General features: G+C 36.9%; 1 protein-coding gene across 4 annotated transcripts in view; it reads right to left on the bottom strand.

Annotated features, from left to right (window-relative positions):
• LOC102960412 (A disintegrin and metallopeptidase domain 3-like) overlaps window positions 1–16638 on the bottom strand; it is a 112516-nt gene extending 95878 nt beyond the window's left edge. Inside the window, exons 1-4 of one of the 4 annotated variants that reach the window (XM_042983391.1) lie at window positions 16481–16638; window positions 15869–15948; window positions 6237–6292; window positions 1720–1798 (exon numbers count right to left, since the gene is read on the bottom strand). In XM_042983391.1, coding sequence (XP_042839325.1) covers window positions 1720–1798; window positions 6237–6292; window positions 15869–15948; window positions 16481–16538 — 273 coding nt within the window. In that variant the 5' untranslated portion in view covers window positions 16539–16638. Of the gene's footprint in view, window positions 1–1719; window positions 1799–6236; window positions 6293–15868; window positions 15949–16474 lie in introns of all 4 variants that reach the window. The other 3 variants (XM_042983393.1, XM_042983389.1, XM_042983392.1) reach the window with 3 other exon arrangements.
• Between the last annotated feature and the right edge of the window lie 484 nt (window positions 16639–17122).

Genomic DNA, 17122 nt, shown 5'->3' with positions numbered 1-17122 from the left:
TCAATAGGTGAAGTGTGAAAACATCTAAACCTGGTGTGGGAATGTGGTTATTTAGAAATTCAAATTTTTAAATAGGTTTCAAGTGATTGAGATTTTCTATGATTTCTTCCCTCAATTTTGGTAAGTTGTCCTTTTCAAGGAAACAGTCCATTTCATCTAAACTATAAAATGTATTAGCATAAAGTTTTCCTAATACCCCAAAATATCATCTTATTTTCTGTATGACTAATCATATATCCTTTTATTCCTAATAGTGATGGAATTTTGTTTTGTGCTAGTTTAGCCTTACTAGGGGTTATTAATGCTGTTAGTCCTTTTAAAGAACTAAATTCTGGGCTTAAATTTTTTTTCTATTCTTTTTCATTTTTCTATCTCATTGATTTCTACCCTTATATGCATTATTTCCTTCATCTACTATGTTTTAACCCTTTGCAGAGTTTTGCATTTTGTATTGGAAGGCAATTAATTTAATGGCAACCTTCCTTAATCCTCTTGTTGCTAAGTTTTAGGCCTTGGGTAGGGAACTGGGGTGATAAGAGTATCTCTTACCCTAGAGTTTGGTCCTTCCTCCTAAGAATTAGCCTTTCTGGTCTCAGCTGAATGTCTAGGGTGTCAGCAAAGTCACCTTACTCTCTCTGGGCTGAAAATCCAACATCTCCCAATACTGTTTGACCGTTAGTATTATCTCCATTTTACTCTCTGCCCTTCAGTAGAGTTTTATCCAGCACATAGGCAGCCTAATCTTTAGTAAGGGACATAAGCATAACTCCCCTCCCCATAAAAAATCATACATCTGATGGCCCCTCTTCTCTGGTCCTGTGTCATGCCCTTTCCAGCTGCTTCAGCAGCACTGAACTCCAAATTCTTTGAGTTCTGCTTGGTTCCAACTTCCTATGCTCTGGTTAAGACTTTATCCTCAGTCAGAGGGCCAAGTTGAATATGACTCACCTTCTGGGCTTTCTTTTCTCTCAGAAAAACTTCCTGATCAGCCTATTGTCAAATGTCTCAAAATAGGATTCTCATGTATTTTGTTCTGCTTTCTAATTGCAAGTGGTGAAAAAGACAATGTACTAATGATTTTTATTTTCATCTTCTCTCAGTTGCAATGTAGCAGAAGAATCTTATCCTTCACTTGCATTTACTTCTTCCCAATCATCTGTTCAGACACACGCACACACACACACACACACACACACACACACACACACACACATATCTCACAGACTAAAGCTAACTTTCTCACATACTTAAAATTTCTTGACTCCTATCTGCATTTTGGGAACAACACAAACTCATGTCTCACATGTGAACCTATTCAGATTCTGTAACCAATATGCTTTTGCATCCTCACTATCCCTTTCTATAAGGTGTTTCCACAAAGTAATTCCCACCACTTCCTCCACTGCTCATGTCCTATGAAATCTCAATTAAAATGACTCTGTGTTTCAGAGTTTCTTATTCTTTGCTCCTTAACCCACTTTCTTTCTCAGACCTCTGATAGTTTAAACAACCTTTTTGGATAAGGGATTCCCAAATTCCATATCTGAAAAGTAGTTGTTCTATTTAATCTGCCTTCATAGTAATTGTTACATTATATTTGGGTTTCTGATCTGTTTGCCCAATAATTCTGTGAGGTAGAAAGCATCCTTTTTCTTCCCACCAATGGCACCTTAGCTATATAAAAAACTGCAAATATACACAGCAAAAAGCAAAACTTACTTTTGTAAATGAAGAATCTGGATACAATACTCCTGATTTGTTGTATGCATACACCAGGAAATGAGGGTCTAAAAATGACCTAATTCAACCAAAGTAATAACATTTCATTGTAATAGTAACATTAACAAAAATAGAATCCTGATATTAAGCAATTTACTTTCAATTTTACAAGCTCAAATATCCAAAAATTAAATGGACTCATCTCTTGATTATCTAGTTTGCTGACAGTATATTGTGTATATAAGAAAAAATAATAAGCAGTATAATAATATCAGTAGGGACACCATAATGACATAGATTTATGTAGAGTAGAAACTAGGACTTCCAGATTCCCATGGCAAAGTTTTATTTTACATTCAATGATCAATAAAACTCATGTCATAAATATGTTAGTATTTGCTAACAAACAGCCATGGATTGGTAATAAAAAAATATATGCTTTTCCTGTCAGTTTCCATGAAATTAAGCTTTGGTAAAAACAATCCCAGAATTCTCAATGCCTTAAAACAACGATTGTTCTTTACAAGTTTATTACAGAGTCAATTCCACACTACTTTCATTCTAGAACCTGGGTAAAGACATACCTCTTACCCCTGGAACATGCCTTTCTTGTAGCAGAAAGAGAAAAGAAAGTGTAGAGGCACACAATAGTTCTTAAAGACTTTGCTTAGAAGTGGAAGACCAGTGTTTTGCTCAAATTCTGTAAGCTAAATGATCTCTATAGATAAACCTCATATAAATGGTACTGAAGTTTAATCTTCTTACATAGAAGATAGTGATTCTTATGGAACAATCTGACACCATTATTTATTGCCAGGGTTTCTCAAGGATCCAAATATCAAGGGGCAGTTCAAGACCAGAATCAAGGAAGGACTAGAACATTCACAGAGTGTTTGCTTTCACCACTTCTCTTTCCAGACCTGCTTTATCATCTCTCATTCCTGACAGCTTTCCCTTTTCCTCAATTCAAATAACAAAACCACAGAGCTTCCCAGAAAAAAAGACTGGTATTCATCAGCTCATATTGTACATATATTCAAGGACACGCCAAGTCGCCTGGGTTGGTTTAGATGCAAGTACCTAGAACATGTGGCAAAAAAGCAGAGCCACATTTTAGTAACTAAGCATGTAAATGGAGGTGGTGGAAATGGAAATCCAGAATCATTTCCCAGGAAAAGGAATTTCAACAGGTTTCTGACAAGCACAATTAAAAGGATAACAGTTTAGTTTACAAGTTTATTCATCCTTAGTAAAAATGTATACTTTTGCTTCTACACAAAACAATAAAAAAGTCTGCCTTAGTGAAGTAACAGAAATGCAAATGATCATTCAAGGGAAAACAATATCCAATGTAAGGAAAATTAACAACAAAAGGGAAGAAGGCAAAACTTAAAAGCAAGTTCCTAAGGAAGTTGAAGAAATTGATTACAGAAAATAATCATTATTTCAAGAAAATTTAACAAGTTAAAAAGTTAATAAACTTTCAAAGGAGACCATTTCAGAGAAAAAAAAAGACACTCAAACTAAAATAATGACAGTTAAAAATAAATAATTCAATAAATGTGTCAAAGATACTTTGTCTGCTGAGAACAGAATTAGAGGCCTAGTCAATAAAGAGAACGAATGGCTGAATAAATAATAAATGAGATATATTTATTTGATTTATATATATTACATATGTATTTACAATCAATTAACTCATTCTGCACAAATCTGTATAAATGACTCTCAAATAAAAATGTTATGCAAAATGTTGCACAAAAAGCACAGCCTCAAAACCAGAACTACACATAATAACATAATAAGTATCTATTGCTCACACTTCTGGGTCAAGTACGAGTAGCCTTAGCAGTTCTGCTAATGGCGGCCAGGCTTGCTCAATGGTCTGGGATTCAGCTGAATGTTGGCTGATCTAGAGATGATTAGGGTACCTTGGCTGTGCCCCACCTGTCTCCATCTCCCAGAAAGTTGGCCCCAGCATATTTTCATGGGGATGGCAGACAAACAAGATGGAGAGCAGGAACGCAGGGGAGCTTTTTCAAACCACTGTTTGAATCAAGTCAGCTAAACATCTTTTTGGCCAAAGTCAGTCACATAGCCACAGAATGGGCTACATGATTTGCAGGGCCCGTGGTGAAATGAAAATATGAGGTCTCTTGTTCAAAAGTATTAAGAATCTCAGGGCAGCAACAGCAGAGAATGAAACCATGTACAGGGCATGTCTAACCATAGTGTCCTGGGGGACCACATACCCATGAAATTGGCCTTGCATAAGTAAACTCATATCCAAGGGCTGGGAGTGGGGAGGCTGAGGTAGATGTATATATTCTACCTCTTGATGACAGAAACTCAAAGTTATATGGCAAAGAGTGAAGATACAGGGAAAGGTAAAGAATTGGGGTCACTTTATTGGTCTACCATAGTAAGATAAATAAATTATATAGAAGAGTACTGTGTCATTTGTGTCTATTTAAAGTAATAGTCAAAACATGGTGATTCTTAATCTCTAGGCATACAGATGAATGATAAAATTATGGCAGAAGAATATATATCAGTATCATAACTATGATTAGCACTGGGGAGTGAAAGAACTGAATATATCTAGGCATGGGAATAATAGATTTCACTATTATTTGCCACGTATGCTTTTTAGAAAAATACATAAATAAAATGCTTGCATGTGTGTCATTCATAGTGATATATATTATTCTCAGAATTTTCCTTTTTTAATTTTTAATCAAAAGAAAAAAGTCAATATAGAAAAATTAAGACAAATATAAACTATGGACTTTGGGTGATAATGATGTGTCAATGTGGAGTCATCAAATATAATGAATGTATCACTCTGGTGGGGCATGTTGATAATGGGGAGGCTATACATGTGTGGGGGGTGGGAGGCACAGGGTATACAGATACTCTCTGTGCCATCTACTCAATTTTGCTGTGAACCTAAAACTGCTCTGAAAAATAAATATTCAACTGGAAATAAGAAACTACAAATAGCTGATAACTGTTTAGAGAAGATGCTTAGGGAAATACAAATTGACACGAAGATGTGATATAATATTTAGCACATATTGCATGCTTTTGAAAATCTAAACTGCTACTTTCTTGCCAGAAACTGAAAATCTCTCTCAAAATCTTAATATAAAATGTGAGTAATAAAGAAGGTTGTTGTGAAAATTAAATTAGTTACTACATGCAAATTGCTTAGAAATACACCTGGCAAATGGCATGTGCTCCTTAAATGTCTGTTACTTTTGTTGTTGTTGTCACTATTATTACTATTACTCATACTTCTTGTTACAGAAACCCATTTCTTAATACCAACCCTACAAAAGAAAACCTCTATTACATAAGAATTTACATACAAGGATGTTTACTGCAGTACTCTTAAGTGATAATTCCTTGAAATAACTTATGTGTCAATATTACATACTACAGAATGCTATCTATTAAAGAATGAGTTAAAATATATACATAGAGCCAGAAAATGAACATTATTAAATAAGACCTGCTAGCAGCAAAACTATTTCCAACTGTGTAAAAACAAACTTAAAAAAAAATAGGTTTCTATATTTTTATTTAAGGGAAAGATGAAATTTAGATAGAAAATGGTAGAAGGGCACCTGGGTGGCTCAGTTGGATAAGCATCTGACTCAGATGCCGTGGATCATGATCTCACAGTTCAAGAGTTTAAGGCCTGCAACAGGCTCTCTACTATCAGCACAGAGTCTGCTTCAGGTCCCTCTCTTTGCCACTACACCCTGCTCAAAAATAATAAACATTTTTAAAATTTTTTAAATGTTTATTAATTTTTGAGAGAGACATAGTGTGAGTGGGGGAGGGGCAGAGAGAGAGGGAAACACAGAATCTGAAGCAGGCTCCAGGCTCTGAGCTGTCAGCACAGAGCCCGACGCGGGGCTCGAAATCACAGACCGTGAGATCGTGACCTGAGCCGGAGTCAGACACTTAACTGACTGAACCACCCAGGCACCCTAGTAATAAACATTTTTTAAAAAGAATAGAAAATTGTGGAAAGATACACATAAGATTATTAATACTGGTTTCCTCAAAGAGCAAAAGTGGGAAACAGAAAATTTAAGAGATTAAATTATATATTATACCAAGATAAGAAAAAATTATGGCATAATATTTAGTTAAATGCTTAAAATCACATAAATATATAAAATGACATGAAGGCGAACAAAATTAAACAGGGACAAATAGAGTTATTCCTTTAATTATTGCTATTGTGGTTATATTTCAAGGAGTTACATAGAGTAATTTTAATTTACCTAATTACACATTAATATTTACATCATTAAATCAGAATTTGGCTCCAAAATTAAATTTAAAATCTCAAGATGAAGACTTGAAATTCTAATCTGACTTGAATCACAAAGATGTAACATGTTAAATATAATAGTCATGATCTTGTTTAGGCTCAATTTAGGGTAGTGATTGTAAAACTTGAAGAAACTGAAAAGTATATGAAAAGAAGAATGGCCACTTACTGTATTTCAAGATGGAGAGTATATGTTTTCCTGTCAATTTTGATGGCATACATGACCTACAGCAAAGTATTCAGAGAGAAAGTAATTAATAGAAATTTAAAATTCTTAAGTCAGAAGCCATAATTTTTTTAAATGTAAGTACTCTTTTGTACAAACATAGATGGTATCACACACATCTCAAAATTATATATACATGTATGTTGCTATCTTTCTTCAATCTCATCATGTATGACAGAACGAATAATAATTAAATTTCACTAAAATTAAGGAGGGTAAATATATTTTAAAACTAAGAGCATTGGTCATTAGCATTTATTGTCATATGAAATTTTAATTTGAAATGGGTACATTTAGGAATGTTGGGTAATCTTTGAAAACACTTGAATTTATCTTTTTTTTAAATGTTTACTTATTTTTGAGACAGAAAGAGCACAAGAGGGGGAGGGGCAGAGAGCTAGAAGGAGACACAGAATATGAAGTCAGGCACAGAGCCTGACACAGGGCTTGAACCCACAAATTGTGAGATCATGACCTGAGCTGAAGTCGGATGCCTAACCAACTGAGCCATCCAGGCACCCCTTAATTATCTTCTTTCTACTTTGCAATTTCTAGCCCAAATAAATTAAAAATTAAAGAATATAACACAGGTTGTGGGGAGCTAAGATGGCAGAGTAGTAGGAAGACCCAAAGCTTGCCTTATCATTTGAACACAGATAAGTATCAAATCATTCTGACTACCCAAGATATCCATCTGAAAACTGACAGACCAAAACGCACAACTAGAGGGAGAGAAGAGACCACATTGTGGAAGGTAGGAGATGCAGAGACCTGGTTTCCAGGAAAATGGATTGCAGGTGCTACAGAGGGGAGGGAGACCTGGTTACAGAGAGAGGAGAGAGAGAGAAAGACAGAGAGAGGAGCACATAGGGGATCATACAAGGAAAACAATTCTCCCAAAGCCAATGACTGGAAAAATGAGAGGGGTATTTTCCTGAGTTTTTACAACCAGCAAGGCTCAAAGACTGGAGTTTTAGAGTTTGCTCCTGTGGAGAAAGAGGGAAGATAGCCCGGGCTGAGACAATCTGAGGATCTCCCTAGGATGCACTGAGAGAGACAATTTCACCCTCTTGGACCACATCGGGGACAGGTGGCATTGCCTCTCTGGGGACAAAAGAGCTGGTGAGTGCCATTGGCCTCCCCTGCCCTCAGCATAGGTGTGGGGACACCTGCTGACGGCAGCTAACCTGGACACCTGCTCTTTGCTGTGCTTTACTCCAAACTCCACACCCCTGCACTTTGATGGGACTGCCCTTCCGGGACAAACCTGCATCAGTACAAAAGCAGCGAGACTCCCCCACCAAAGGACCAGCACAGGTGCACACCAGGCCAGGTCCCTAAAGTTTGGAGTTTTAAAACTCAGCTGCCTGACTGGGATAGAGCCCAAAGTGCCCCACGCTGCTGGTGGGGCAGGTGGCCCAGACACAAACAGGGTCAAGACAGCAATCTGAGGGATGCCTGGGACACACAAAGGGAGATTGTTCACCCTTCTGGGAGGGCTTTCCAGACAGCAGTAGGTACAAACTCAACCTCTCCGGGGATGATGGAGCTGGCTAGAGCCATTATTCTCTTCCACTCCCCTGCATAAACTTAAGTAAGCAGTACAATGCCAACACTGGCAGCCTAAACCACTTACACCCCAACCCCCTACAGATGCTGCTTTTCTCAGGCAACTGTGCCTGAGACCAAGAGCAGTGAGCCTTTCCCCCAGAATACCAGCACCAAACCCCTGCATGCACTATGTCTACTGACCACAGAGTTATGCAAAGCTTCAGCTCTTGGAAATAGTATCAGGTCTCTTTCAATAAGCAGACCAGAGCACACCTAGTTAAAACTTGCCACATTCTGGCCAAGGTCCAAACACTCCCCACTGTAGGCAAGGAGAAGGTCTACCAAGGACTAACGTGAGGGAAAGAGCAGCCAAAACACAGCAGCAGAGTGGATACAGCATACACCAGAGACACTTCCTGAAGTGCCAGGCCCTGAACAATATATAACTTCTTCTTCATAAAGCCATTACTCTTAGGAGCAAGAAACATAACAGAAATCCTAACACACAGAAGAAGACAAAGACCTAGACAAAATGCCAAGATGAAGGATTTCATCCCAAAAGGAAACAACAAAAGGTCATACCCAGGGATCTAATCAAAACAGATATAAACAATATGCCTGATCCAGAATTTAAAGCAACAATCATAAAGATACTCACTGAGCTTGAGAAAAGCAGAGAAGACACCAGGGAGTCCCTTACCACAGAGATAAAAGACCTAAAAACTAGTCAGGCCAAAATGAAAAATGCAATAACTGAGATGCAAAACCAACTGGATGTAATGACCACAAGGATGGAAGAAGCAGAGGAATGAATGATACAGAAGATAAAATTATGGAAAATAATGAAGCTGAAAAGAAGAGGGAAAGAATACAACACAGGTCCTCTTTTCAGAATAAAGGAAGCATCCCTAAGCTATCAGAAGTGCTACCCACAGACTTCTCCCTGTTCTCTTTGGGAAATTGCCTCAGCTAAAAAGTCACACCAAGTCACAATTTCCAAGTTAATGAGAAGCCCAACTCCAGATCTTGATGGACCATGCCAGCTTCACACTTTGCTGAGACTCAGTTGAGTCTCTGTCTCCCCATTCCTGCTTCCTCCCGTCCCGTCCACAGAGGCTCATCAAAAGAGCATACCCTAATAAACTGCCTTCACAGGAATTTTCTCAAAGACTGCATCCCAAAGAATACAATCTGTGACATAATCATAAAACATAACACATTCTTCATGGCATAACATACAGTTAATGCCAGAAATTTTCCCACATTTGCAAAAACATGAATTTTGTCACTGGTTGCAGTTTTCTGCATAAGTCATTTTAAAGCTTGTATAGTGTTCAGTCTTTTGTAACCCTACAGCTCTTGAAATAGGTGTGTTGAAATCTCCCCCAAATTTTGTGATGTTTCTTTCTCATTTTTTTGCCTTAGTTTTTTGTCTTAGGAGCTCTGTTGTTAGGTACAAACACATTTAGTATGGTGGTATCTTCAGGATAAATCAATCACGTTATTATTAAGGTAACTTTTATCTCTAGAAATACTTCTTTATCTGATATTATTATCGTTGCACCAGCTTACTTATGATATTTCAGGCTTTTAAAAATGTTTTTTAAAAAATGTTTCATAATCATTTAAAATTTAAAGATGCATTCTGAGGATAAAATCAAGTTTCAATTTTCAGAGATGTACTAACATAAAGATGCCTCTCAAATAATTTATTTCACAATAGGCATTGTTAACAGTAATTGTCTAGATGCAAACTAAATGGAAAACAAATTGATTTAAGTACTACTTCTTTAGTAGCTCTCCTCTTTCTATTGTTGAGAATAAATCTGTATAATTTGCCTTCTATATTCTGGATATTAGATAGGTAATGACATCACCATATATCCAAGGTACTCGAAGCAAAAATATGGTCTATGTAATAGCTGGTCTCTCTGTCTTACCATTTAAACCCTACTTTTTTAATTTTTATTTACTTAATTTTTTATATTTTAAATTACTGAATAAAATGGAAATAATAGACACTCCTGTGTTAGTCTGATCCTAAAATGGAATGCTGTAATGTGTAAAACATTAAGGATGATTTAGTTACAGATGGCTTTGGTTGGTGCTGTCCTTGTTCCCTGGATCCATTTAAGCACATTGAGGCTATTCTATTCCAAAGAGGAGTATTATATGTGTATTTGGTGAATATGTATGTGTGAATGTGGAATAATTGAGATGTTCTTTTGGATACATTCACTGATATTTGAAGTATGTTAGTGTGGTAGGTTAATTTAATAAAGTTTTCTAGTATTCACACATCCTTCAACAGAGAGAAAATCTACTTGGTCATAAAGTTCTACAATTATTTGCTACTTTTACTTTTTAAATATTTTAGTTAAGTGATTTAAGAACCTGTCATTTCCTTTTCTGATACTTTATTTGATCTCTATCAAAGGTACATTAATATTTTAAAGCATTATTAAGTGATCTGAAGAATTAACTTATGTTCTTCTCGTGTTCTAGTCTCTGAAAAAGGCACATCATCTTTCCTTGAATATTGTCCAAAAACTTAAAACCATTTGACTAGTAAGATTTTCTGGCAATTTATTTAAATTATTAATTCAAATAACTTCATGATTATAAATATAATCTATAAGCAGATATTGTATTTCTACCTGAGTCAAAAAATGTATTTGGGAAAGAAAAAAGAAAACCAAATATCAAGATTGCAGACTTATACCAAACCTATAAATAATTACAAAAATTAAAAATATGAGTGTGCATATATCTAAAAACTAATTCAGTTCAAATTTACTATCTTTAGAAACTGAGATAGACATTCATTCACCTTCTCAACAATTCTCTGTGCTATCTATGAGTCCCAGAAGAAGAGAAAGGGGGGAAGAAAATTTATTTGAAGAAATAATAACTGAAAACATCCCTAATCTGGGGAAGGAAACAGATATTCAGATCCAGGAAGCACAGATAACTTCCAGCAAAATCAACAAAAGCAAGCCAACACCAAGACATACCATAGATTTGCAAAACATAGGGATAAAGAAAAAATATTAAAAGTAGAAAGACAAAATAAGTCCTTATTTTAAAAGGGAAGACCCATAAAGCTAGCTAGAGATCTCTCCACAGAAAGCCTTGGCAAGCCTAAAGGGAGTGGCATGATATATTCAAAGTGCCAAATGGGAAAAATCTGCAGCCAAGAATACTTTATCCAGCAAGGCTATCATTCAGAATAGAAGGAAAGATGAAGAGTTTCCCAGACAAACAAAACCCCAAGGAATTCATGACCACTAAACCAGCCCTGCCAGAAATATTAAAGGATACTCTGTGAGTGTAAAGGAGAGACAAAAAGGGACAAAGACAAAGGATCAGAGAAATCACCAGAAACAACACAAAACAAGTAATAAAATGGCAATAAATATATATCTATCAATAATTACTCTGAATGCAAGTGGACTAACTGCTGCAATCAGAAGACATAGGTGTCAGAATGGAAAATAAAACAAGACCCATGTATATGGTGCTTTCAAGAGACTAATATTAGGACTAAAGACAAGTAAAGAAGAAGAAAAGTAAGGGGGTGGAGAAATATTTATCACCCAAATGGATGTCAAAAAAAAAGCTGGAGTAGCATTACTTAGATAAACTAGATTTTAAAAGAAAGAATGTAACAAGAGACAATGAAGGGTACTATATCATCATAAAGGAAACAATCCAACAAGAAGATATAACAATTGCAAATATTTATGCACTCAACATGAAGGCATCCAAATACATAAAACAATAAGAAACGTAGAGGAACTAATTGATAATAATGCAGTAATAGTAGAACACTTTTAACACCACACTTACATCAATGGGAAAATCATCTAAATAGAAAATCAACAAGGAAATAATGGCTTTGAATGACACATTGGGTGAGAGGGACTGAAGAGATATATTCAGAACACTCCCTAAAACAGCAGAATATACATTCTTTTCAAATACACATGTAACATTCTCCAGAACAGATCTCATATTAGGTACAAATCAGGCCTGAATACAAAAATCCTCAAACCATATCATGTGCCTTTTCTAACCACAACACTATGACCAGAAGTAAACCACAAGAAAAATGTGGAAAGAGCACAAATACATGGAAGTTAAAGAATATGCTACTAAACAATGAATCAGTCAACCAGAAAAGCAAAGAAGAAATTTAAAAAAAAAAAACACGGAAACAAATGAAAATGAAAATACAATGATCCAAAACCTTTAGGAGCAGCAAGAGTGGTCCTAGGAGGGAAGTACATGACAATACAGGCCTACATCAGGAAGCAAGAAAAATCTCAAATAAACAACTTAACCTTACACTTAATGGAGCTAGAAAAAGAATAGCAAATGAAGCCTAAAGCCAGCAGGAGGGAAATAATAAAGATTAGAGCAGAAATAAATGATACAGAAATAAAAAAAAAACAAAAACAAAAAACAATAGGTCAATGAAAACAAGAGCTGGTTCTTTAAAATTGATAAACTTCTAGTCAGGCTTATCAAAAGAAAAGAGAAAAGAACCAAGTAAATAAAAATAGAAATGAGATTATAAAAATAATAACCAACACCACAGAAATACAAACAATTATAAGAGTACTATGAAAATTTGTATGTCAACAAATTGGGACAATCTGGAAGAAATGGATAAATTCCTAGAAACATCTAAACTACCAAAACTGAAACAGGAAGAAACAGAAAACTTTAACAGACCAATAACAAGCAAAGAGATTGAATTAGTAAACAAAACACTCCCAACAAAAAACCAGATGGCTTCACAGGAACACTCCCAACAAAAAAACCAGATGGCTTCGCAGGCAGATCATACCAAACATTTAAAAAGAGTTAATACCTATTCTTCTCAAACTATTCCAAAACATGGAGAAGAAAGAAAAACTTCCAAATTCATTCTATGAGCCAGCATTACCCTGGCTCATACCAAAATCAGATACCAAAACCAGATAAAGACTCAACTTAAAAAGAGAATTATAGGCCAATATCTCTGATGAACATGGATGTAAAAATGCTCAATAAAATTCTAGCAAACCAAATCCAACAAAACATTAATCATTCACCAAAATCACGTGGGATTTATTTCTGGGCTGTAAGGATGGTACAATGTTCACAAATCAGTCAACATGATTAATAAAATGCCACATTAATAAAAGAACCATATGATCATTTCAATAGATACAGAAAAAGCATACAACAAAGTACAATATGTATTCATGATAACAACCCTCAACAAAGTAGACTTAAAGGGAACATACCTCAACATCATAAAGGTCATATATGACAAACCCACAGCTAATTATCATCCTCAAAGGGGAAAAACTCAGAGCTTTTCCTCTATGGTCAGGAACAAGACAGAGATGTCACCCTCACCACTGTTATTTAACATAGTACTAGAAGTCCCAGCCTCAGCAATCACACAACAAAAAGTAATAGGAGGCATCCAGATTGGCAAGGAAGAACTAAATGTTTCATTATTTGCAGATGACATGATTATCTAGATAGAAAAACCTACAAGATGCCACCAAAAAACTGCTAGAACTGACACATACATGAATTCAGTAAAGTCACAAGATACAAAATCAATGTACAGAAACCAGTTGCATTTCTATATACCAATAATGAAGCAGCAGAAAGAGAAATTAAGAATCCATCCCATTAATTTAAATGAAATTTAGCACCCAAAACAATAAGACACTGGGAATAAACCTAACTGAAGAGGTGAAAATCCTGTACCCTGAAAACTATAAAACACTGATGAAAGAAACTGAAAACATCACAAAGAAATGAAAAGATATTTCATACTCATGGATTAGAAGAACAAATATAGTTAAACATAGTCTATACTACCCAAAGCAATATACACATTCAACGTAATCTCTATCAAAACACCAATCACATTTCTCACAGATATAGAATGAACATTCCTAAAATTTGTATGGACCACAAAAAACACGAATAGCCAAAGCAACCTTGAAAAAGAAAAGCAAAGCTGGAGGCATCACAATTCCAGGCTTCAAGTTATATTACAAAACTAGAGTGATCAAAACAGTATGGTACTGACACAAAAATAGACACGCAATCGATGGAACAGAATAGAAAACCCAGAAATAAACCCACAATTATATGGCCAATTTATATTCAACAAAATAGGAAAGAATATCCAATGGGAAAAACTCTCTTCAATGATGTTGAGAAAACTGGATGGCAATATGCAAAAGAACAAAACTGGACCACTTTCTTACACCATACACAAATATAATTTCAAAATGTGTTAAAGATCTAAATGTGAGACCTGAAACCATAAAGATCCCAGAGGAGAGCACAGTAATTTTTTCAACTTTGACTAAGTTCTTTCTAGATATATCTTCTGAGGCAAGGAAAACAAAATTAAATTCATCAAAATTAAAAGCTTCTGCACAATGAGGAAGACCAACAAAACTAAAAGGCAACATACAGAATGAGAGAAGATATTGCAAATGACATATCTGATAATGGGTTAGTAACCAAAACATAACAAGAACTTAAACCCAACACCAAAAAAGCAAACAATTCAATTTAAAAATGGGTAGAAGACACAAATAAACATTTCTCCAAAGAAGACATCCAGATGGCTAACAGACACATGAAAAGATGCTCAACATCATTCATCATCAGGGAAATGTAAATCAAAACTACAATGAAATAGCACCTCACACCTGTCAGAACAGCTAAATGGCTAAAGAAACAACATATGTTGGCCAGGATGTGGACAAAGAGGAACCCTCTTACACTGTTAGTAGGAATGCAAACTAGTACAGCCACTGTGGTAAAACAGTATGGAGTTTCCTCAAATAGTTAAAACTAGAACTACCCTATGATCCAGGAAATGTACCACTAGTTATTTACCCAAAGAATGCAAAAATACGATTTCAAAGAGATACAAGTACCCCAATGTTTATAACAACATTGTCTACAATAGTCAAATTATGGAAACACCCCAGTGTCCATTGATGATGAATGCATTAAGGTGATACAGACACACACACACACACACACACACACACACACACACACACTGGAATATTACTCAGCCATAAAAAAGAATGAAATCTTGCCATTTGCAAGGACATGGATGGAGCTAGAGAGTATTAAGCTAAGCAGGTCAGTCAGAGAAAGACAAATGCCACATGATTTCACTCATGTGGAATTTAAGAAAAAAACAAAAGAGCAAACTGGGAGGAAAAAAGAGAAAAAAGGGCAAAACCAAGAAACAGACTCTTAACTATAGAGAACACACTGATGGTTATCAGAGGGGGAGGAGGGGAGAGATGGGTAAATCGGTGATGGAGACTAAGGAGTGCACTTGTAGGAGTACCAGGTGTTGGATGTGAGTGTTGTATCACTAAATTTACACCTGAAGCTAATATTACACTGTATGTTAACTACCTGGAATTTAAATACTTAAAATATAAATAAGAAAAAATAATGGGCACAAATAATATATATGTTACACAAATGTCAGAAATTATACTTAATGAATTATTCATAAAAATCATGCTAATATTAAAAGAGCTTTACCATTGAAAAACCATTCTGTGCTACCTAGATTTGACAATGTACATGCTTTATTTTAATCATATGAAAAATAACAGTACTTGCATTTTAACAAAGATTTATATATGTATATATGAGCAAATATAGGCATTCTTTATATATTGTCATTTTAAAATGACAAGATAAATTTTATCATGACCTCACTTATACAGAATATTTAAATGTCCATATTTTCTAGACAAAAAGTCCAGTAGACTGTATATAACATTTTGTGTGATAAGGATTTGGGGCACTTTTTTCTGAGTCTGTGTTTTAAAAATGATTCATAACGTTCATTGGAAAATGAGAAAAATCAAGACACAAAATTTCAAAGGAATATGTGCATGGGCTTATTTGGGTCATGTAGCCCAGTAAAAATAAAGCACTCAAAAAAGAAGTGATTTCTTAATTACATGCGTTTCTGAAACTTCACCATCCGTGTTTGTCTCTATCTTCCGTGGCACTGTAATTTGTAGAAGTGATGTTTCAGGATCTGCAGTAAGGAAAACACCTGTAAGCATTCCCCAGTGCCTGCCAGCATCCTTATTCTTCACTGGTCCTGCCACTTCACATCACTCTTTGAACTTCCACGAACTCATACACACACACACACACACACACACACACACACACGCAGGCACGCTCCCACCACGGAATCAGACTTTGTGCATTCCAGAAGAGGCTACCTAGAAATGGGACGTGACCCTACCACCTTCCAGAGACACTTTGGGACTTGCTGACCTCCGCCCCAATAGGTGAAGAAGAGCTGCTCTGGGGACCCCACCTCCCAGAAGCTGCTCGCCCCCTCCTCCAAGTGCAGGGTCAGGCACGTGAGGACAACTGTCCCAGTCCTGTTCTGAGCCCTCCCAGCAGCAGGCCCCGCAGGACCCTGACTCTAGGCGGGCTCTGACAGGACGCAGGGCTCCCCCCAGCCGGGCACAGGGTTCTGGAGCAAGCTTCTGGAGCCCGCCACGCCCACAGGCTCTGTGACAGGTGACCCTCTACGGAGCAGGTCCTACACTCACGATGGCCGGCGGAGGTCAGCCGGCCCAGGCCTGAGAGGATCAGCAGGACAGGCAGCATTGCGCGTCCTGCCGGCCTTGCCACGGTGATGGCGGTTGGCTGCGGAATGGCGGCCGCTCGCGCGCTGGGCCCTGAGCTCCGGGCCTGCAGGGAGTAGGGGCGGCGCGGGCGGCGGGGCGGTGGGGTGACGGGGCGATGGGGGGAGGGGCACGCGGCTGATCAGCCCGCCCCGCCCCTTCTGCTGACCCGCAAGCACAGCCACAGTCCCGGCGCCCACCCACCGCCCTCTGTGCTGTGGAGGCACATGGCAACCTGACCGGTGCCCACGTGGGCTTGGGTTTGGGCTTTATTTTCCAAACGCGGACATTTGAAACTCATTTAGGGATTACGTAAGAGTCATAAAGTAAAGTTTTCTCCTCTGGAAATGGACCGTCTACTGGTGAAGTGCTTGGCTGTGTCAATAGTCCACGTGATCGTTTTCTGGCACAATGGCTGAATTACTGTAGTGAAGAAAAAAATGGAAATTCACAATATGGTTAGTAGCAGACGGTTGCCTGTTTCAACCGTGGCTACTGCCAGAGTTCTATTTAAGTCTTAGGTAGAAACAAATATACACACGTGCACGCACGTAAAAAAATGTAAAA

Source organism: Panthera tigris, chromosome B1, assembly GCF_018350195.1.
Source record: "Panthera tigris isolate Pti1 chromosome B1, P.tigris_Pti1_mat1.1, whole genome shotgun sequence".
Classification (NCBI taxonomy): Eukaryota; Metazoa; Chordata; class Mammalia; order Carnivora; family Felidae; genus Panthera; species Panthera tigris.
This window is presented reverse-complemented; position numbering and strand designations above follow the sequence as displayed.